This window comes from Gasterosteus aculeatus, chromosome 9 (assembly GCF_964276395.1).
Source record: "Gasterosteus aculeatus chromosome 9, fGasAcu3.hap1.1, whole genome shotgun sequence".
In the NCBI taxonomy this organism is placed as follows: Eukaryota; Metazoa; Chordata; class Actinopteri; order Perciformes; family Gasterosteidae; genus Gasterosteus; species Gasterosteus aculeatus.
The window spans coordinates 22,780,703-22,802,954 of record NC_135696.1 but is presented as its reverse complement, the minus strand read 5'-3'; the positions used below and the strand labels follow the sequence as shown (position 1 = coordinate 22,802,954).

Genomic DNA, 22,252 nt, shown 5'->3' with positions numbered 1-22,252 from the left:
TGTTCTCAGGAAAAGCTTCGTCAGTTCGCCTGCTGACACACAACCAGTATCTAATGTATTCACATATAAACGTGCACGCTCACGCTGGAATGAAATTACACTTGAACTATAAATGCACAGTAATAATGAGTGAAGCCGCTTAAAGGCCGGATTGCACAAACAACATGTTTTTAAAGTTACAACATCAGCACACGAACATGCTGCAAAAAGATGCAGCACATCTGGGTCAGGCAGTTCAACAGAACAACCAAGAACAACACGTCCATGCATAGAACGGGCCAATCGCACATCTGGGTCAGGCAGTTCAATAGGAACAACCAAGAACAACACGTCCATGCATAGAACGGGCCAATCGCACATCTGGGTCAGGCAGTTCAATAGGAACAACCAAGAACAACACGTCCATGCATAGAACGGGCCAATCGCACATCTGGGTCAGGAAGTTCAATAGGAACAACCAAGAACAACACGTCCATGCATAGAGTGGGCCTATTGCACATCTGGGTCAAAGGAAGTTCAACAGAACAACCTGTTCTAAGAACAACACGTCCATGCATAGAACGGGCCAATCGCACATCTGGCAAACATCCTGGTGAGAAGAACTCCTGAACAACGGGGGCGTGTTGATCCGGGAGCCCGGAGAGATGGACGTCCCTGTGCTCCAATGGGGGCCTCGGAAGGAGCCCCCTCCACCTGCTGAGCATCACAAACGCCCTTTGGGGCCATAAGACGGTTTGGCGCTCGGTGCACGTGTGAATGCGGGACTCAACTCTGTTAAAGAGACTTTAACAGCTGTCCTCATTTTGTCCGTCTCAACGCTAACGTTCAGATACTGGACCGGACCCGGTGTCCGTCCCTCCGCGCCGGACGCGTCGCTCTCAGAGAGCAGAGCGAGTTCTGCTTTTACCGCTGCTGCGGTTTAACTTCTGCTTCTGCTTTTTATCGGTGGGTTTCTGCTCCGGATGCGACTCAACGTCACAGCTGTTATCGATTCGCCCTAAACCCGCCGGTCCCCCGGTCCCCCGGTCCCCCGGTCCCCCCGGTCCCCCCGGTCCTCCACCCAGCGGCCTTATGGAGTGTCAGCACGCCGCCGTCGGCGCGCTGAGCTGGGCTCTGCTCCTCGGAGGAGCCGCTTACCTGCTGCGGCAGACCCGGATCCCTGCGCGGTACGGCCGCTACGTGGTGGCGGGGGCTCGCAGCTGTCCGGCCCGGCTGGGCTGGTTCCTGCAGGAGGTCCCGGGTCTTCTGGTGCCGCTGCTGCTGCTGCTCACCGGAGACCGGACCGGGAGCAGCGGAGACTGGACCGGGAGCACCGGAGACCGGACCGGGAGGACGCTGCTGCTCTGCACCTTCGTGCTGCACTACTTCCACAGGTCCGATTCCGGGGGCCACTTTTCTGCCTGTGGGTCGTGGGTGAACGTGCATGTTAACGTGTGTGTGTGTGTGTGTGTGTGTGTGTGTGTGTTAATATGTGCGTGTGGTAACGTGTGTTGTGTTTTTTTAGCCACATTGGCGCTAATTTCAGAACCTTGATGCCATTTTCCCAAACTCTAACACTGTTTTTCAATTGTTTGTTTGGATCCAAGACACAAAAACCAAAGATTTCTTCATTGAAGTAAAATCACCTGATCAATGTGACCAATGTGACATCAAAGTACGATTTCAAAATGCAAATCCCACGTTAGGTTGAGATGATGGTCCATTCATTTCATTACAATGATGAAACTATCAGTTGATACAACGTCTCAAAACGAGAAATGAGCCTCAGCAGGTAGTTTTATTGATACTGACCAACAATATTATTTATCATGAGGTTTGAAAGTAATGAGATCCATTCACACCAAATAGGTGCATGAAGCGACTTCATCATCTGTGGACGTGATATCTGATCATCATTCTGTATCAGACCGTCCATGTATCCTCCTTCCCACCACGCTGACGACGTGGGGCAACAGCCATGTCTGAAGACGGCTCCCATTGGCTCATAGAATGCAACCATGTAACCTTCCCTGATGGGTCAGGGTTAGCAACCCGTTAGCAACCCGTTAGTAACCCGTAGTAACCCGTTAGTAACCCGTAGCAACCCGTTCTGCAGGAGTTTGATCTACGCCTTCCTGACCAGAGGACGCGCCATCCCGCTGACCATTGTCCTCGCCGCCACCACCTTCTGCTCGCTCAACGGCTTCCTGCAGGGTCATCACCTGCTGCACTGCGCCCGCTTCCAGCACACCTGGCTGAGGGACGCGCGCCTGGCTGCAGGTGGGCTTACCAAGCGTCTCAGAGCGGACAGCTTCTGGTTTTTGGATCATTTTGTGGCATTTTGTCATGTACCAAACTATTTATTTCACTTTTATCTCTAATGGATTTCAATACATCAGTGTAGGGATTTAAAAACCCTCTAAATACTCGTTGAATTGACTCTAAGGCCTGAAGGTCAAAGAGCTCATTTACCTCGACCTTCACAGGACGACGTCTCTTTCCCTTTGAGTGTGTTGAGTTCTGTTCGTAGATCTTTAGAGATGATATTTGTTGTCTTTACTCGTCTAGATCTTCCAGATGTGAGCATCTGCTCCACTGGAGGCCCTCGGGATATTAGTCAGGGTGGTCATAAGTCCCAGAGAGGGTTGGGGTACCCTCACACGTGGGCACCAGATGGCCGTAGAAGAAATGAAAGAACTCTGTAATCCTCAGGAATGTACGGCTTTAATAATAATCGTGTTCTTTACTTCATTCTCATAATCATCTGACCTTTGTAAAGGTTTTCTTCTCTTCGTGGTCGGGATGATCATCAACCTCCACAGCGATCACATCCTGCGAGGCCTGAGGCGACCCGGAGAGACCGTCTACAGGATCCCCCGCGGTACAGGCCATCCTGATCCTGGTCCCCCGTAGATCCTGGTTCACACTAGATCCTGGTTCACACCAGATCCTGGTTCACACCAGATCGTAGTTCACACCAGATCCTGGTTCACACTAGATCCTGGTTCACACCAGATCGTAGTTCACACCAGATCCTGGTTCACACTAGATCCTGGTTCACACCAGATCGTAGTTCACACCAGATCCTGGTTCACATTAGATCCTGGTTCACACCAGATCGTAGTTCACACCAGATCCTGGTTCACATTAGATCCTGGTTCACATTAGATCCTGGTTCACATCAGATCCTGGTTCACATCAGATCCTGGTTCACACCGGATCCTGGTTCACATTAGATCCTGGTTCCCATTAGTTTTTTTGTGTTGTAGGAACTATTCATTTTCTTAATTATTTCTACTTCTTTTCATGTTTTGCTCTCAGGGGGAATGTTTGAGTTTGTGTCGGGTGCAAACTTCTTGGGGGAGATCCTGGAGTGGGGGGGTTATGCTCTGGCCTCGTGGTCTTTACCCGCCACCGCCTTTGCCTTCTTCACCGCTTGCTCCATCGGGCCCCGAGCCTACCAGCACCACCGGTACGTCTGATCCACACAGATGACGAGTGCCTGACTTCGCTGCTGTGATGTCATGAGCAGCATTCCCAGCAGCCCCGTTGAAACATGTAACGGATTTAGAACATTACTAAGAACATCCGCTAGCGTTACGACTGGTTTTCTATTAACACATTCATTATCAGGTTCTTCACACATGTTGAAATGTCTTCTGGTCTTGCAGGGACTACCAGCAGAGGTTTGGAGACTACCCTCGCCACAGGAAGGCCTTGATTCCCTTCATCCTGTAGAGAGAGAGAGAACAAGCAAACTGGGTCACGCAAAGAAATCCGCCAAGGGGAGAACGGGGGCGTCGTCCCCGACTGGAGGCCTTTCAAACGTCCACATTCCTGTAGGACATTTCTGAAAAGAGATTCATTCGTGTGCCGACATGTTCCTTTGTGTTTGGGATCATAGGGAGGTGCAGGGTTCTCCTGAGCCCGGAAGCCTGCAGGCGTCTAATGATACAAATGATAGTACGTGTAGTCGTGTTTAGTTTAGAATTGTAGTTTGTGTCATGATACATTAGTCATTACATTCAGTCCTATCAACACATTAACATTCTGTCACAATGTGACGTTAAAACCTGGGGACGGATGCTTTGCCGTCATTTATGGATTCGTCCCAACGTTCTTCTCTTTCTGGGAGTTTTTTCTCCTGTCAGGTATTACATTACATTACATTACATTACATGTCATTTAGCTGACGCTTTTATCCAAAGCGACGTACAATAAGTGCATTCAACCATAGGGTACAAACTCAGGAGAACAAGAAACAAGAAAGTGCAATTTCCTCAAATAAGCGAATTTACAATTTGCTATAGATGAGTGACGTCACAAGTACAATTTAAGTGCTGCAATTTGTTAGTCTTTAGTCGAGGTAGAGTCTGAAGAGGTGTGTCTTTAGTTTGCGGCGGAAGATGTGAAGGCTCTCTGCGGTCCTGATGTCTTCAGAGAGCGCGTTCCACCATTTCGGCGCAAGGACAGCGTAGAGTCGAGACCTAGTCGAGTGTTTTGCTCTCAGTGAGGGAGGGACGAGTAGTTTTGCAGATGCAGAGCGGAGAGTGCGGGTTGGGATGTAGGGTTTGACCATGTCCTGGATGTAAGCTGGACCCGATCCATTCACAGCATGGTACGTGAGCACCAGTGTTTTGAACTGGATGCGGGCGGCCACCGGTAGCCAGTGAAGAGAGCGGAGGAGTGGAGTAGTGTGGGAGAATGAGATCAGGTAGATGAGCAACTGAATGTAAGACAGCCGACTGAGCCGACGTCTTGAGTGTTGGACCACATGATTACGATCATGATTACGATGCTCGCAGGTCACTAAAGTTCATGTGGAATGTGGGAAAAGAATCCAGCCGGTTCTCTTTGTAACAGTGTACAGGGCCCCAGGTCCTTATTCTGAATTTCTTTCTGAATTTTCACAGTTCTTAACGAGTTTGGTCCTTAAAACAAGGTAATTATTGTGGGTGACTTTAACATTCATGTGGATGTGGACAACGACAGCCTTAGTACTGCATTGCTTTCATTGTTAGATTCCACTGCTTTCTGTCAGTGTGTAAATAAACCAGCTCACTGTTTTAACCTCACTCTCGCCTTGGTGCTTGTGTACGGGGTTGGGATTGAACATTTAACAATGTTTCCACAGAAGCCTCTCCTGTCGGACCATTGTCTGATAACCGCTGTCGCCTCATTTAAAGAAGCCATTCCTTCTGCTCTCAGTTCAGTGCTATAGCGCATACTTCTCGCTAGAAATGCCTTTGAAATGCACACAAATGCTGATGCTTTCTTAAAATATTGTGTTTTTCACAGATAATACACCGTCTTTTTTTAGCTGAGGGAAACTTGATAGTCACGTGACCTCGTTTCAAGCCAATGTGAATGAATCGGCCAAATAAACCGTAGTATTGTCACAATGTGGGCGGCAAATTGTGACAATACTACGTTTTCCCCTGTGGACCCACGTAGCTATTACACATTTTGCTGTGAGACTGGGTTCTTTCACCCGGTGACCCTGCTTCACACAGCCGGCCTCTCAGTCGGGATCAGCATTCCAACCCTCCACCCCTGGGGACCGCGTAGTGGAACCAGTGAGACCAGTTAGATCCACAGACTGGGGCTGCTTTAGGGACAAACAATAAGCTACAAACAAAAACAAAAAAACAACCCCATGAATGACCCCCGCCTGGCAGACGGGCTGAACGAGTTCTACTGCAGATATGACAGACAATGTCCTGATTCCATCGCCGAAAGCTCCACCAACCTGCCCCAGACCCCCACCCCTCCCTCCCCCAGCCCATCAGGGGTTCACGCCTCTGTCTCACCTTCCCCCCACCAGCAACGACCCTCTCTATTCTGATCACTATGATGATCTATAGGGCACTAATCACACATTGTGACACTATAATGATCTATAGTGCACTAATCACACATTGTGACACTATAATAATCACACATTGTGACACTATAATAATCACACATTGTGACACTATGATGATCTATAGGGCACTAATCACACATTGTGACACTATAATGATCTATAGTGCACTAATCACACATTGTGACACTATAATAATCACACATTGTGACACTATGATGATCTATAGGGCACTAATCACACATTGTGACACTATAATGATCTATAGGGCACTAATCACACATTGTGACACTATAATAATCACACATTGTGACACTATAATAATCACACATTGTGACACTATGATGATTATAGGGCACTAATCACACATTGTGACACTATAATAATCACACATTGTGACACTATAATAATCACACATTGTGACACTATGATGATTATAGGGCACTAATCACACATTGTGACACTATAATAATCACACATTGTGACACTATAATAATCACACATTGTGACACTATGATGATTATAGGGCACTAATCACACATTGTGACACTATAATAATCACACATTGTGACACTATAATAATCACACATTGTGACACTATAATAATCACACATTGTGACACTATAATAATCACACATTGTGACACTATGATGATCTATAGTGCACTAATCACACATTGTGACACTATAATGATCACACATTGTGACACTATAATAATCACACATTGTGACACTATAATAATCACACATTGTGACACTATGATGATCTATAGTGCACTAATCACACATTGTGACACTATAATGATCACACATTGTGACACTATGATGATCTATAGTGCACTAATCACACATTGTGACACTATAATGATCACACATTGTGACACTATAATAATCACACATTGTGACACTATAATAATCACACATTGTGACACTATGATGATCTATAGTGCACTAATCACACATTGTGACACTATAATGATCACACATTGTGACACTATAATGATCACACATTGTGACACTATAATAATCACACATTGTGACACTATAATAATCACACATTGTGACACTATAATAATCACACATTGTGACACTATGATGTGCGATAATCATCCCGCAGCAGCAGGTGGCGCCAGACGCTAGAAAGCAGCAGGACCCCCGTAGAAGAAGAAGAGTCGTGCTACGTCACACAGCGTTACCATCCACAACAAACATGGCGGACGGTACGTTTATTGTTGACCGGTCATCCCTTTTTCAAATGTTTGTTTAATAGTGTTTTGCTTCTTTGCGGCGGGTTTCCGGTCATCTCGAAGTCTCGCGACTCTGTAAGAAACCCGGAGGTGTATCTTTTACTCGTTTGCGCGGATTATTCACCGGACACGGAGCCTAAAAGTGATGCTAAGCTAACTAGCCCCCGCCTGCGAGCAGCGCTCGTGCAGCCGGTACGGACGTGATTGACAAATCGAGCGCAAAGCGGCGCAGGTCCGGCGACGCTCACCTGCTCTGCTGGCGGGACACAAACCGCCACAATGCGACGTATAAAAAACTTTGAATTCGTATTTGTCTCTTTGAACAACACTGTAACTCCAGCAGTGTTTCCCCCTCGGCGTTTATTCGTAAACGAGAGATTCAATGCGCCCTGATTGATTCCGTAGTTTTAGGTGTTTGCAGAAGGGAATTAAAGGTCCGCCTCCGTTGGTGAATTGTTGGAGTCCGCTTGGGAGTTTCTCGCGGCTTCGTGTGAGGATGAAGGAGTTCATCATTGGTCCTTTTAAACATGGTTTATTCACACAAACGTCTGTCATGCTTCACTGCTGCAGGGATGTACAATGTTTATCCAACACAATAACCAGGAAGCTCTGCTTCAATCAGCGGACTCTTCTTCTCTTTGTCCTTTCAGATCACACAGATGTGGACACGTCCATGGAGGGACACACTCCAGTGAGTACCAGAGGGGGAAGCACCGCATGTACTACCTGTAGTACAACTATTAGCATTGAGTATACTAAATACTCACTATTTATAATACATTTGCATTCTCGTTGTAGACCTGTGTTCACTTCTAAGGTTTTGGACCCTTTATATCATCTAAAATGTGACATTAGCATTCATTTCTAATCCAATTATGTAAAGTAACCATCATATGAAAAAGTAGAATATTATCATTAACTTGATGTTGATGTAGTATTTGACCGAAGTATAATCTGAAAGTACTCTGATGAAGAACGTGGGTCTTGCTGCAGGTCTCTGAGAATCCTCACGGCGAGTACGGTGTGACAGACAGCCTCCAGGTAACAACCACACACACCGAATGTACACGCAGCCTGTGTAGTGTGGAGCTCAGAGAGGCGGACTCCCAGCATGCTTTGCTCCCCAGAGGACGGTGGAGAACGAGAAGGCGGGCTCGGAGAAGATGTCCAAGCAGAAGGTGGACCTGCAGGCGCTGCCGACACGGGCCTACCTGGACCAGACCGTGGTCCCGATCCTGCTGCAGGGTCTATCGCTGCTCGCCAAGGACAGGTGGGTCGGGGGGGGGGGCTCAAAATAGAGCTGTGGTTTATTGGATTAAGTAGAGGTGGTTGTGTTTAAATAAAAGTGCTTCCTCTTGGTCCTCAGACCTCCGAACCCCATCGAGTACCTGGCGGCCTTCCTGCTTAAGAACAAGTCCCAGTTTGAGGAGAGGAACTAAACCTCACATTTGTTCATAAACTGTTGCTTTTTATTTTCCACAATAAACATGTTGATGAAAGACGAGCGGCTCTTTATTCCGTCTTTGTTGAGTCAAACTAAACATCAATATGATAAAGACATTCCTCCTCTAAGATATTCATAAGATCACGTCATCGGGAACCTTCGCTCATCATGCTTCTTCACTTTCTGGTTCTGATTCTCTTGATTTCTGTGAATATTTCATTTCCGGGGGTTCGATCCCCGTCAAAGGTCATGTAAGTACATGTAGCGTGTGAACCGTGGAGCGTTTGTTTTCACAAGTTATCAATTTATTGTCTGATCCGGATCAGAAGAGCAGGAGAGCATGACAACATCTGGATGTGAGGGGCGGGGCTTAGAAATGAGCATTACAACATTAGCTTGAATAAATGGCTCCATAGAAATTTGAAGTACAAGAAATTACATTTATGAAAAAGTCTCATCTTAATGATCAGGTGGATTATTTGTACAAGAATAATTAGGTTATTGATTAAATCGTCTCCCAGACCAACAAATGACATCATTGTGTCAGGTGACATACACGGGGCTGTGAGAGCCAATCAAGACAAAGAGGGTCTTTACAGGTTGTAAGTTGACTGACAGGAGCGCCGGCCTATCTCAACACACCTGAGCAGGTGAGCTGCCGCCATAAAGCACAACGTCATTTCCTGTCCTTCAGTTCCCCGAACAGAAGACGGACGCAGGAAGTCGTCTCTGATGAAAGGGGCCGGGAGGCGTGTTGGCAGGTGAGGTGGGCGGGGCTTTCTCTCAGATGTAAAACTGGTGAGCGGCCAGGTTGTCCATGAAGGGCTGAACCAGGAAGCCAGTGGAGAAGTAGAAGACCAGGCCGAAGGTGATGGAGATGGGCAGCGCGGGCAGAGCCTTCTTAAAGATGGCCAACAGCAGCAGAGTCAGGCACAGACCCTGAGAGGACAGGTGGAGGACAGGTGGAGGACAGAAAGAGAACAATCCCACGTACACACAGATTACGTCACACGGCAACATGAAGGAAGTTCGGCATTATTATAAAACTACAACTTACGATAAGAATAGCGACAAAGCAGGCAAGCGTCGTGTTCCAGTCTCCACCCGTCGCTGCAGCTTTACCAACCAGAACGCTGTAAAAGATGAAGTCCCCGAGGCCGAGTTTCACTCCTCCTACAGACAGTGAACGCGCCATTAGTCTCCTACAGAGTAGACGCACCTTTTGTCCCCTACACAGTGAACGCACCATCAGTCTACTAAACAGTGAACGCACCGTTAGTCTCCTACTGACAGTGAATGCACCGTTTATCCCCTACACAGTGAACGCACCATCAGTCTACTAAACAGTGAACGCACATTTAGTCTCCTACTGACAGTGAATGCACCGTTTATCCCCTACACAGTGAACGCACCATCAGTCTACTAAACAGTGAACGCACATTTAGTCTCCTACTGACAGTGAATGCACCGTTTGTCCCCTACACAGCGAACGCACCTTTAGACATCTACGGACGGTGAACGCACCTTTAGACACCTACAGACAGTGAACGCACCTTTAGACACCTACAGATAGTGAATGCACCAATATCCTCCTACAGGCTGTGAACGCACCTTTAGTCTCCTACAAACGCTGTGTTTTCCTACTCTAGTATTAAACATTAAACGACTCTGGGAGGTGATTTAAACTCACGGTCCTCCTCCAAGTCGTCTTCTGGAAACAATTGGGACTGTCGGTTCTCAGGCTCCGCCCTCCTGCTGCTCTGCTCCGCCTCCTCATCTGTCAAACAATATGGCAAATTAATTCACTCATTTAATACGTTTTTAAAAACACTTGAGTGGCTGATTCAATTTAAAGACAAAAAGTGCATATTTATTGAGATATTTTAATTTATTAGTAGTTATTTGTATCAAGTATACAGTTGTATTTCAAATGAATATGCCATTTATGATAAATTGTTCATTAGTGAAAATGTTTGAAGAAGAAGAAACCATTTTTATGAGTATTATTACATCCAGGAAATTGTTCTCTGCACTGAACTCATCCCACACAGTGGGAGCAGTGAGGGGTTAGGTGTCTTGCTCAGGGACATGGAACAGCCACGGTTCGAACCAACAACCCTGGGGGTCCCGGCACTCCCTCTCATATGTGTATGGAAAATGGAAGTTAATTAAATTAGTAAGTAAACCCACTAGCAAGTTATTCTATCATGTATTTGCCATTTACTTTTTAATTGGTTTAACTAACACATCCATTTTCTTTTAGTTTTGTTTGTTTGTTTGTTTACAAATGAAACTTTTTTTAAGCCAATAAATGGTCATCAACAGGAAGGGAGTTTACAGATGACCGTGAAGTGTTAATTGGGTGGAATTATGTAAGACACGCCTGTAAAGTGTACAGGCGTGTCCACCAGCTCATTTCCCATGATTCCTTGCAGCAAACCGGTGCTTGTGAAGCCCGACCTGTTTCCTGTCCCGAGCGCTGTGCCTCCGGCGGGCTCGCCATCCCGACCGTCCACATCATGGCGGCTGAGCACAAACGGAGAGGAGAAGAGGTGAGACCTCATCGTCTCTGCAGGGCAGAACCTCGTCTTGTTTTGACATCAGTGTGACTCACAGGAGTAGATGAGCGCCGGGAAGATGGGCTCGTTCCGCTCCTGAGCCGTCTCCACCAGCATGCGCAGAGGACCTTTGGGGGACAACACGGCCACCAGGTCTGCAACCACAACAATGCATGATGGGAACCCAAACGTCAGCGGGAAGGGATGTTACTGTGACTCCTCACCGTAGACGGAGATGGCCCCCAGGATGAGCCAGGCCGACCACTCGGGCAGGAACTTGATGAAGACGAGGGCCATGAGGGCGCTGATGAGGATCAGGTAGGCCTGCTGCAGCTGCAGGGGCCCCTTCCAGTGGATGCAGATCATCCCCACCGTGCCGAAGTTCCAGATGATCACTCCGACTGTCGGGTAGTCCACGGCCAGGTTGTACGTCTTGAACACCTCGCTGGGGATCAGAGGAGGAAGAACCCCGGGATGAAAAGTTAAGCTGCAGGTCAGGACGCATCGGGCTTCGGTGGATAAAGCCGGACTCACCTCAGGTACATGAAGCTGAGCCAGAAGAGCAGCATGAGGGAGGACAGGATGAGCCAACCGTGGATGAACTGAACAACACAGAGCAGCAAATCAGCAGCATGAGGCTACATGAGATTACATGGCAATACATGGGGCTACGTGGGGCTACGTGAGGCTACGTGAGGCTACATGAGATTACATGGCAATACATGGGGCTACGTGGGGCTACGTGAGGCTACGTGAGGCTACATGAGATTACATGGCAATACATGGGGCTACGTGGGGCTACGTGAGGCTACGTGAGGCTACATGAGATTACATGGCAATACATGGGGCTACGTGGGGCTACGTGAGGCTACGTAAGGCTACGTGGGGCTACATGGGGCTACGTGAGGCTACGTGGGGCTACGTGGGGCTACGTGGGGCTACGTGAGGCTACGTGGGGCTACGTGGGGCCACGTGAGGCTACATGAGATTACATGGCAATACATGGGGCTACGTGGGGCTGCGTGGGGCTACGTGAGGCTACGTGGGGCTACGTGAGGCTACGTGGGGCTATGTGAGGCTACATGGGGCTACGTGGGGCTACGTGAGGCTATGTGAGGCTACATGGGGCTATGTGGGGCTACGTGAGGCTACGTGGGGCTACGTGAGGCTACGTGGGTCTACATGGGGCTACGTGGGGCTACGTGAGGCTACGTGGGGCTACGTGGGGCTACGTGAGGCTACGTGGGGCTACGTGGGGCTACGTGGGGCTACGTGGGGCTACGTGAGGCTACGTGGGGCTACATGGGGCTACGTGAGGCTACGTGAGGCTACGTGGGGCTACGTGAGGCTACGTGGGGCTCCATGAGGCTACATGGGGCTACGTGAGGCTATGTGAGGCTACGTGGGGCTACGTGAGGCTACGTGGGGCTACGTGGGGCTACGTGGGGCTACGTGAGGCTACGTGGGGCTACGTGAGGCTACGTGAGGCTACGTGGGGCTACGTGAGGCTACGTGGGGCTCAATGAGGCTACATGGGGCTACGTGAGGCTATGTGAGGCTACGTGGGGCTACGTGAGGCTACGTGGGGCTACATGGGGCTATGTGGGGCTACGTGAGGCTACGTGGGGCTACGTGGGGCTCCATGAGGCTACATGGGGCTACGTGAGGCTATGTGAGGCTACGTGGGGCTACGTGAGGCTACGTGGGGCTACATGGGGCTATGTGGGGCTACGTGAGGCTATGTGAGGCTGCTGCTGCCATCATCATCATCATCATTATTATTTTAGATATTAATCATATTACTGTACTCGTAAACCAACATTACCCTCTGCTAAAGTCTCTGTGCTCTCCCTCCCCACAGGCTCCTGTGGATGGTGGTTCTATGTGATGGTGGTTCTATGTGACGGTGGTTCTATCTGACGGTGGTTCTATGTGACGGTGGTTCTATGTGATGGTGGTTCTATGTGATGGTGGTTCTATGTGACGGTGGTTCTATGTGACGGTGGCTCTATGTGATGGTGGTTCTATGTGACGGTGGTTCTATGTGATGGTGGCTCTATGTGATGGTGGTTCTATGTGATGGTGGTTCTATGTGACGGTGGTTCTATGTGATGGTGGTTCTATGTGACGGTGGTTCTATGTGATGGTGGTTCTATGTGATGGTGGTTCTATGTGACGGTGGTTCTATGTGGTGGTGGTTCTATGTGATGGTGGTGGTCCCTGCAGTGGTCCTGCTGTGCGTCTGGTTTACTACTCACAGTTACTTGAATCATTTCTGTCATATAGTCTCATGTATTATACATTGTTCATTCTGTACACATGACATCATTGTAGTCTGTCCATCCCGGCAGTGGGATCCTCCTCTGACGTTCTCACTAAGGTTTCTTCCCTTTTTTCCCTCTTGGAAGGGTTTTTTCATTTTATGGGGAGTTTTTCCTGTGCCGATGGAGGGTTTCGGGGCAGAGGATGTTGTATGTGTACAGATTGTAAAGCCCTCTGAGGCAAATTTGTAATTTGCGATTATGGGCTCTACAAACTAAAATGACTTGACTTGACTATGTGAGGCTACATGAGTCTTTGTGAGGCTACATGAGGCTGCATGGGGCCACGTGAGTCTACATGAGGCTACGTGAGGCTACGTGAGGCTACGTGAGGCTACATGAGGCTGCATGGGGCCATGTGAGTCTACATGAGGCTACGTGAGGCTACGTGAGGCTACGTGAGGCTACATGAGGCTGCATGGGGCCATGTGAGTCTACATGAGGCTACGTGAGGCTATGTGAGGCTACATGAGGTTGCATGGGGCCACGTGAGGCTACGTGAGGCTACGTGAGGCTATGTGAGGCTATATGAGGCTGCATGGGGCCATGTGAGTCTACGTGAGGCTATGTGGGGCTACATGGGGCTATGTGGGGCTACGTGAGGCTATGTGAGGCTATGTGAGGCTACATAAGGCTACGTGAGGCTACGTGAGTCTACATGAGGCTACGTGAGTCTATGTGAGGCTACATGAGACTACGTAAGGATACATGAGGCTACATGAGGCCACGTGAGTCTATGTGAGGCTACATGAGACTACGTAAGGATACATGAGGCTACATGAGGCCATCTAAATACACCAGCATAACCCGCCTACCGGGACCCCAACAGTCCCATCATGCACTGCCCCCCCTCCCCTCTACCCTGAGCTTTGGTCCCTGAAGTGGACGCTCTGACCTTGTAGCAGCGATACTTGTAGAGGACCACTAGGAAGATGGTCATGACCACGATGACGCTGATCATGATGATAGTGTTCAGGACGGAGTTGAGGAGCCGCCGGCCGACGGATGCTGTGTTCTCCGTGAACGGCGTGTAGATCCTACAGGGGGGGAACAGGTTAGCTGAAAGCGGGACGTTCTAACGGGCGGCGGGTCGAAGAAGCGCGGGAACCTACAGCGTCTGGTTGGTCTTCTCCGTGTAGAAGCTGACTGACTTGATGGTGACGACCACCACCAGCATGCACAGGGTGACGGGGATGAAGAGCATGATAACGTGCTTGGCTCCGTACTTCAGAGTCAGCTCCTCCTCGTCTACGTCCGCCTCCTGATCCGAGCCGCCACCGCCGCCGCCGCCGTCCACGGGGGCCGTACCTGCCCTCCCGCTGACCCCAAACTGACCAGCAGAATCCCATTCAACACATCATCAACAAGCCGAATTTCTGACCCAGATTCCACACAGAAAAACCTGACCTTTACCCTTTTGGTGGGGGGGTCAAGAGGGGGGTTCAGGTCCGGCTCCGGTCTGTAGGAGGGCAGCACCGGGTTCTCAGATGGGACCAATGCCGTCCTCTCATCGTAGGAGTCCTCCTCGCTGTCTGAGGCGTTCATGGCGGCTCCACACGGGACCGACTGGAGATCACAGGAACAACCGTGTGATCACAGACATGCTAAGCCCCTCCCCCCCCGCTGCCCCCCCTGCTGGGCAGACTCCTGGTCAGCTGATGAGGGATCAGCCCCCCCCCCCCCCCGCTGCTCTCTCTCCACAGTTCACTTCATTAATGAATAGTTATTGTTATTAAGTGTTTTGACAACAACGCTGAGCATCATGGGATACGTAGTTTAGTGGGTTAATATTCTCTTCACTCAAAAACATCAGCCTCATATGTGATATTCATATATTTATTAAAACAAATGTTGGAGCTATAGTTTTAAATTAATCCGTCTTTTACAGTCCGGCAGCGGCCTAAAAGAATAAATAACTCAAATTATTATTTTGGAATATATATATATATATAAATAAGAAAAGATAAGCTTGTGGTAAAGACTTGACATAAAGATAATCTATTGTTTATTAATGTTTTTATTTATTTATTCTTAATTTGGGTTTATTTTAGGTTAATGAGCAGAAACATTACAGGTCATTTAGCTGACGCTTTTATCCAAAGCGACTTACATTACATTTTTAACCTGTGGTTTTATACATTTTAGCCCAGTCAGCAATTAGGGGTCAGGGGTCTTGCTCAGGGACACTTGGGCGCCACGACGACCTCAACGCACAACTGCCATACGTAGAAATATGTAAATAGAGTACAAATTGATGTACATGTTGATGATAATATTCAACTTGTAGATATATATTTACATATAATATAACTAACTACGAGGAGAACACATACGTGTAATATAATACACGTGTATAAATGACCTGCTGGATCAGTGTGGCGTAAAACATTGTAATAAAGTCACTGAGTGTAAAGTAAGTCATTTTACTTATAAAGGAGTATTTCCAGCGTGAAGTGATTCTACTTTTACATCTGACGTGACGTCATCAGACCTCAAATCACTACATCCGGCCTGACAGAAAACACACATATGACGTTACGTGTGTATCTATATCTATATCTATATAGATAGATATGTACTATAGATATGTACACGTGACCTGTCTCTGAATGAACAGAACTAATCTGTTGACTGTTTCTACAACCAAAGGGATCCATTTTCCAATGAACGCGTTGAGGTGAACAGCTTGTACGCGTGTGAGTAAATGTATATAAATATAAATATACATACATAGAGAGGTATTTGTACATATATACTCACACAGAGAAGCTTTACTCGCAGGAACAGAGACGAGCCGCTCACAAAGTAAACACTGACGACAACCCGGAAGCAGCTTGGTCAGCTGACCAACACACCACGTGACCCGCGGGAAGACGTCACGGGATCACTTCTGTCACATTTCATTACATGTCATTTAGCTGCCGCGTACTGCTCCCTGTACCTCAGTACAAAGTACTTCATCGTACTTTATACATATTCAGTGTTCACTGAGCTTCATGGAACAATAAATGTAGCAATAAAATCACGTTTTCATTTATACACACATTATATATATACGTAGTATTACATTTGTATTAATAAATGTATGATATAATGTTATACAATTGATAATAATAATAATAATGTTGTTAATACAGAAACCGGAACCCGACTTTTGCGTAACTGGCTGAAAATGGCACGTGTTGGTGGACCTTTAAGGACGCGTAATTGGTGTGTTTGCAGTTGGTGATCCAGTAGCTGTGTTACACCCCCCCCCCCCCCCCCGGACCGGAGTGACGTCGACCTGCGGCGATGGCGGCGGACGGAGGAGCGGCCCGAGGCGGCGGTGCGCCCCCGGAGCCAGACGGCCGCGGGCCGGTGCCGATGAACCTGTTCGCTACCTGTGAGATGGAGCGGTGCTCCGCGAGCTGCGTCCCCAGGTGAGAGGAGGGGTGTCCGGCCGGAGAGGACGGCGCTGCCCGCTGCGCGTGGAGCTCCGCGAGAGGACATTTAAAGTCCTACAGTATTGTTATGATTAATATCGGGACTATAATCATCCAGGTATTTTATTATGGTTATTTTTATTATTTTTATAAATACACCAAATTTTCCGTATTATTTTTTTCAACTAAATATAATAAATATTTCTACTATTGTTTTGATTACTGTTATTACCAAACTTTGCTTGAGTGTTGTTCTGGAGGGAATAGAAGCTCGATGCTGATCATCTCTGTCTCAGGTCAGTTTGGATGCTTCAGTGACAGGCAGGTGCACAAAGGTCAGTGCAGTCAGGGTCAAGGGTCACCCAAGGAGAAGCTCCCCGCACAAATATATGAATCACGGTCAATTTAGACAAACAAACTTTCTGGATATTTTTAATGAAGTTGTTGCTGGTCGTAGAGGGCAATGGGGCGTGGCCAGAAAAAAAGATTAAAAATACATTACAAATAGTCAATATTTGTGTATTTGTGTTAATTAAGATTTCTGCATATATATATAAATATATATATATATATATATATATATATATATATATATTTCTGCATATATATATAAATATATATATATATATATATAAATATATATATAAATATATATATATAAATATATATATATATATATATATATATATATATATTTATATATATATGTATATATATATATATATATATATATATATATTTATATATATATGTTGAAACGTGAGGCGACTTCGTTCTGTAACTCCACTCTAATTCCCTCTGTTTGAAACAAATATTAACTGTGTGTATTCATTTTTAACTCGTGGTATTTTTCACTTTGGGGACCTTCTAACCTTCTCGTTTGTTCAGTATGTTCTGTTGACAGTCTGGTTGCAGTTATGAACTAATTCAAAATGAATCTACTTGTGCAGAACGACTCTAAATGTCACAAAATCAAACTAAATATTTTAGCTGCAAAAATTGAAGAAGCTCTTTAAACACTTAACTGTGAAAAGTCGGAGCTAAATTATCGACAAGAACAAATGAATTATGTCCGTCACAAGAAGCTAAATCCAGAGAGAGATCCAGTTGTCCCTGATCTTTCCACCTGTTTGCTTCCAGACGGATTAGCAGCCGATAATCCTCTTAAGCAGCCGAGTGGACTACGCTGACCTGTTGCTCCTCATGGCGTAGATCAGGATTTTTCCTGCCCGAGGAGCAGATGCAGGTCTACATGTTGGTGTTCCTCATGGATCCATTTCAGGGCCACTTCTTCTCTCCATCTGAACCGAATGAAGGAAACATTTAAACACAGTTATTAATCACTCCTCTGATTTCCCCTCATGGTACCTTTGTGTATTTCTATCAACTTCTTGGAGTTTGACCCGAGCTGAAGTCCGTCAGTCCGCTTCTTCCAGATTATCTCCACTGCAGGATCACTGAGCTCAGTCGCCACCTCGTTACCACTGAAGAAAAGGGCCGACGGGTTCTCCTGTAGGAACACCAGCCGGCTTGAGATGACCGAAGGACAAAGCCCCTCCTCCCATAGTAACAGAGACGCAGACGCACACTTTGGCCTTATTTTGCATCTGTTTCTTTGGGCTCGATCAGCATCTGCTGGTCAAAGGGTTCTTTGTTTTGGTTCTGCATCGCGTTGTGATGGTATTTCCTTTAGTGGTCCATCTGGATCTCTTTGTGCTTCTCTTCTCACGGTTGTCTTGCTGAATGTGAAAGCAGACTATCAGAGAGAGCTCGTCCTCACGTCCTCCAGGTCTGGGGTTTGGGGATGTTGGTTCAGGTTCGTCTCCCTGTGTTGTCCCCAGGTTGTGCAGTCTGACTCTGAAGAGGCTGATGGTTTCGAAGGAGCTGGACGGAGAGCTGAGCTCCGTCGTCATCGCTGTTAAGATCCAGGTGAGGACGCAAAGTCTTGTGTCTCTGGTTGTCCTCCGGGATCTGCTTCTACTTTTAAACCATCTGTTGGCGTCGCACCTTATTCGCCTTATTTAGTCACGTTTTCTCTGCTGCTACTGATCATTGAAGAGTTTGATCTTTCTTTAGATCTCATTGTAAGTCTCTCTCATGTGACCTATGAGTTTATGAAATGTCCCGTGAGTGATATCTGATCATTACCTCACCGAGGTAGTAGTAGCAAGGAGCCACTGATCAGGTGTAGACAGATAAACTCCCAGCTTCTCTCCCGTTGTGCTTTTGTTCACACAATAAACTCCTTAAAGACGTTTCCGCTGGAAGCTCTGTGGCCGAGTGGCTCTTAGAACGGATGCAAATAGAGAGGAAGCGTTTCTTCTCATTGGACTCCAACTCTCTACTGAAGAAAGCTGATGAGATTTGAACATAGAGGATTAATCGTTGTAACAGCCGTCATTGGTCAGAAGTCATATCTCCCAAAGCCTGATGGAACCTACAGCATGCTCGTCCCCCACAGAGAGAAAACCCATCAGCCGTTTGTAGCCTCATAGCCGTCCATGACGATCCGCTGGTCTGTCTCTCAGGGCTCCAAAAGGACTTTGAGATCCAACGAGTACCTTCTTCCTCTGGACGGCCTGATGGAAACAGACCTGGAGCTCAGCTTCTCACTGCAGGTCACACATTTAATCATTCATCCACCGCACTCTCATTCCTTTAGTTCAGTCGGCAGGGAGACGATCAGCCGGTCAGATTCTTTCCTCTGATTCTGGATCATACAGAAAATAATCTGTGTGTCAATCACAAGTTTAGTTCGTCCAGATAATCTGACAGATTCATTGTGATGATGTCTGTAAGAAGGAGTCTTACTCCTACGGTTGGTGTATTCAATAACAGCACATTTGTAGTGGGAGAGTCATGCATCAAGGCCTCTCAAAGGTCTTCTTCTACAGCGCTGACATATCTGAAGGAGGACTGGTGTTCTAGTGAGGACGTTTAGTCTCATTTAGACTGAGGGACGTTCACCGACCGGTTTTATGTATCAGACAACTGGCCTGATTACAGATTTCAGTCTGCTTTTCTTCCGCTCCGCCTCCGTCCTTCAGTATCCTCACTTCCTGAAGCACGACGTGAACCGTCTGCACGTGATGCTGCAGAGGAGGAAGAGGTACAAGAACCGAACCATCTTGGGCTACAAAACCTTGGCAGTAGGGGTCATCGACATGGCAGAGGTACGATGTTCTGGACTGAAACACCTCGACTGTTACTCAATTCATTTGACTTTGTATTGCCTCAGAGGGCTTTACAGGCTGTACACATACAACCTCCTCTGTCCCGAACCGTCACATCAACACAGGAAACACTCCCCAACAAATGATGTTTATGATGACAGGAATAGTAATATGATTAATATCTAATATAATAAGGATGATGATGATGGCAGCAGCAGGTGTCAGGAAGGAACTACGATCTACGGAGACCTGCTAGTGGAGAAAGCACAAAAAAGGGAGGAGACCATCAATGTTCTCTTTGATAGTCAGAATCTTATCATTGAAGAAGTTCATGAAGTCATTACTAGTGAGGTCCAAAGGAATACCTGTGACTCTCTGTCAGTCGGGCTACAGTGCTGAAGAGAAACCTGGAGTTGTTTTTATTTGTCTCTATTAATGATGAGTAATAAGATGAACATCCGCATGTAAGCATCGTCATTGTGAGCATTTTAGCATTTAGCTCAAAGCACCGCTGTGCCTCACAGAAATGGTAGCATACCGACTGAGTGAGATTCTTTGGAAATGAATTATCCTCCCATTATAATTACAGATACATTAGTTTTCTGTGGGTGACATCATTGCCTGTGTGTGCGTCTCGTGCCAGGTGATGCAGCGCCCGACGGACAGAGCCCACATCCTTGGTCTCCATAGCAACCTAACAGATGTTTCGATGTGCGCTGCACAACTGAGCGTCCACTCCCTCAGCAGCCAGCCCATCCAACAGGAGGACACAACGGGTCTCCACGGCAACAGGTTCAAGGCCTCGGGTGAGGGGAGCGGTGACGTGCAGCTGGAGTCCAGTATTTGATTTCTACCGTATTGTTCGGTGGGGCAAAGTGATAATTGTACAAACAAAGTGAAGTGTAGTCCCTCAAGTTCTGTACTTCAGTACAATTCTATTGTTCTAGCCATTTGTTAAACATTTTATTTACATACTGAAAGCCTTTACACGCAAAAACACAAGCTTCAGAGATCCATCAGTTCCCCACACGGCCAAATGAAGTCAAAGCTTCATGTGTTGAAGCTGCATTCTCTCTAGTGACCACCAGGGGGCGACTCCTCTGTCCTATAGAAGTCTATGAGAGAAGGACTCCTCACTTCAGTTTTTCATTCAGTAAACAGTGTAAAAAATAGTTTTTGGTCTAAATCCCACTATGGTTTCAAGTTTTCTTCAATACAGCATGATGTTCATTCAGTAATTTATGGTCCATTTATAGTCAAACAGACCATAAAGAAGGGGATTATTTCGGCCGGGACTACACGCTGACTGACAGGTTGTCCCTGTGTCTTAATTAAACCCTCGTTTTCATTGTTTTCACTTGATGAAAGTAAAGTGCAGTATTGTGGTGGACTAAAGATATGTTATAGAGTGTTTAGTTGCGTGTTTGTGCGACAGATTGCTCTCCTGACATGGAAAACTACTGGGAGGACGACGACGACGACAGCTTCTCCTCCGAACAGGAAGTAAGTGATCCTCGTCAGGTGATTGACAGCCCAGATTACCTGCTGGCAACACACACCTGTCTCACAGTGCCCAAAAAATGAGGGGATGAGAGGGGGGGGTCAACATTTAACACAATAACGAAACTGAAAGGAATGCAGATGATTTTTTTTTCATTTCCATACCTACATGCTAGAAAAAGGTATTTTACGCTCATTAATCAATACGGCAATTGACTAAAAAACGATTGATGAATCATTGACTTTCATTGATTGGCTGTAATTTGAACCTAAAGCTAGCATTAGCATAGCAGAGCTAAGATTTTGCCTCAGCTCTTATCTGTCCTTGCAGTTAGCATGTCATGTCTGTCTTAGTCATGAGACATTAGCATTTTAATGTATAGCGGAAGTTAGCACGAATGCTAGGCCTAATGAGAAAGAAATGTTAGCAAAACATTATTGGAGTGGTTTACCGTGGCTAAGCTAGCAAACATAAGCTTTTCGTCTCAGGACATGTATGATGATGACGACAATGTCCAGCGAAAGACCAAGGAGTCTCGCAGGAAAATGACACAAACAAGTTCCCTGAGGCAGGTGAGGACCGACTCCTCCTTTCACAACTCAAACTTGAGACAAGGGATTGAACCGTGTCTCCTTTATTCTTCTTTGTTCAGCAATCTAACTTCAAACAGAAGTTTGTGGCTCTGCTGAAAAGATTCAAAGTCACCGATGAGGTTTGTAGACGACACTGCGTCTTCAAAAGACTT

General features: G+C 46.8%; 4 protein-coding genes across 10 annotated transcripts in view; 3 read left to right on the top strand and 1 right to left on the bottom strand.

Annotated features, from left to right (window-relative positions):
* Positions 1-438: 438 nt before the first annotated feature.
* On the top strand, positions 439-5,054 carry srd5a2a (steroid-5-alpha-reductase, alpha polypeptide 2a). The gene is made up of 6 exons (XM_078079969.1): positions 439-1,373; positions 2,096-2,259; positions 2,759-2,860; positions 3,301-3,451; positions 3,651-4,130; positions 4,694-5,054. Exons 1-5 carry the CDS (start codon positions 1,072-1,074, stop codon positions 3,715-3,717), a joined length of 786 nt encoding a protein of 261 aa, XP_077936095.1. The 5' UTR covers positions 439-1,071; the 3' UTR covers positions 3,718-4,130; positions 4,694-5,054.
* A 1,855-nt stretch (positions 5,055-6,909) lies between these two features.
* Positions 6,910-8,587, top strand: dpy30 (dpy-30 histone methyltransferase complex regulatory subunit). 3 transcript variants are annotated; one of them, XM_040185595.2, is made up of 5 exons: positions 6,910-7,061; positions 7,739-7,779; positions 8,082-8,129; positions 8,216-8,358; positions 8,455-8,587. In XM_040185595.2, the coding sequence occupies exons 1-5, from the start codon at positions 7,052-7,054 to the stop codon at positions 8,525-8,527; spliced, it is 315 nt and encodes a 104-aa protein (XP_040041529.1). In that variant the 5' UTR covers positions 6,910-7,051; the 3' UTR covers positions 8,528-8,587. The 3 variants fall into 3 exon arrangements, with proteins under 3 accessions (XP_040041529.1, XP_077936093.1, XP_077936094.1); XM_078079967.1 differs by having other exon boundaries at positions 6,948-7,061; positions 8,435-8,587; XM_078079968.1 differs by having other exon boundaries at positions 6,948-7,061; positions 8,412-8,587.
* Positions 8,536-16,371, bottom strand: psen2 (presenilin 2). Its single transcript, XM_040185534.2, has 11 exons — positions 16,172-16,371; positions 14,825-14,977; positions 14,524-14,741; positions 14,307-14,448; positions 11,625-11,692; positions 11,315-11,535; positions 11,147-11,245; positions 10,993-11,058; positions 10,223-10,309; positions 9,590-9,705; positions 8,536-9,471 (listed from the first exon to the last, which is right to left on the bottom strand). Exons 2-11 carry the CDS (start codon positions 14,954-14,956, stop codon positions 9,316-9,318), a joined length of 1,305 nt encoding a protein of 434 aa, XP_040041468.2. The 5' UTR covers positions 14,957-14,977; positions 16,172-16,371; the 3' UTR covers positions 8,536-9,315.
* A 264-nt stretch (positions 16,372-16,635) lies between these two features.
* Positions 16,636-22,252, top strand: part of LOC120824586 (phosphofurin acidic cluster sorting protein 1) — a 15,217-nt gene continuing 9,600 nt past the window's right edge. For 2 of the 5 annotated variants that reach the window (XR_013450568.1, XM_040185471.2), the window contains exons 1-8: positions 16,636-16,830; positions 18,675-18,762; positions 19,362-19,451; positions 19,881-20,006; positions 20,650-20,812; positions 21,442-21,509; positions 21,996-22,079; positions 22,160-22,219. Coding sequence is in view for 4 of the 5 variants with exons in the window: in XM_040185471.2 (XP_040041405.2) it covers positions 16,703-16,830; positions 18,675-18,762; positions 19,362-19,451; positions 19,881-20,006; positions 20,650-20,812; positions 21,442-21,509; positions 21,996-22,079; positions 22,160-22,219 (807 nt within the window). In the remaining variant the exon portion in view is untranslated. Of the gene's footprint in view, positions 16,952-18,284; positions 18,400-18,674; positions 18,763-19,361; positions 19,452-19,880; positions 20,007-20,649; positions 20,813-21,441; positions 21,510-21,995; positions 22,080-22,159; positions 22,220-22,252 lie in introns of those variants that run through there. The other 3 variants (XM_040185473.2, XM_078079966.1, XM_040185472.2) reach the window with 3 other exon arrangements.

Excerpts from the sequence above, each read along its gene's own strand:
- dpy30 (XM_078079967.1), top strand. Across the intron at positions 8,130-8,215 it reads GTGTGACAGACAGCCTCCAG|AGGACGGTGGAGAACGAGAA; the intron begins GTAACAACCACA and ends TTTGCTCCCCAG. Across the intron at positions 8,359-8,434 it reads TCGCTGCTCGCCAAGGACAG|TGCTTCCTCTTGGTCCTCAG; the intron begins GTGGGTCGGGGG and ends TTTAAATAAAAG.
- psen2 (XM_040185534.2), bottom strand. The coding sequence starts at position 14,956 with ATGAACGCCTCAGACAGCGAGGAGGACTCCTACGATGAGAGGACGGCA. Across the intron at positions 10,310-10,992 it reads GCGCTCGGGACAGGAAACAG|ATGAGGAGGCGGAGCAGAGC; the intron begins GTCGGGCTTCAC and ends ATTGTTTGACAG. Across the intron at positions 9,706-10,222 it reads AGACGACTTGGAGGAGGACC|GAGGAGTGAAACTCGGCCTC; the intron begins GTGAGTTTAAAT and ends CACTGTCTGTAG.
- srd5a2a (XM_078079969.1), top strand. The coding sequence starts at position 1,072 with ATGGAGTGTCAGCACGCCGCCGTCGGCGCGCTGAGCTGGGCTCTGCTC. Across the intron at positions 2,260-2,758 it reads GGACGCGCGCCTGGCTGCAG|GTTTTCTTCTCTTCGTGGTC; the intron begins GTGGGCTTACCA and ends ACCTTTGTAAAG. Across the intron at positions 3,452-3,650 it reads CGAGCCTACCAGCACCACCG|GGACTACCAGCAGAGGTTTG; the intron begins GTACGTCTGATC and ends CTGGTCTTGCAG.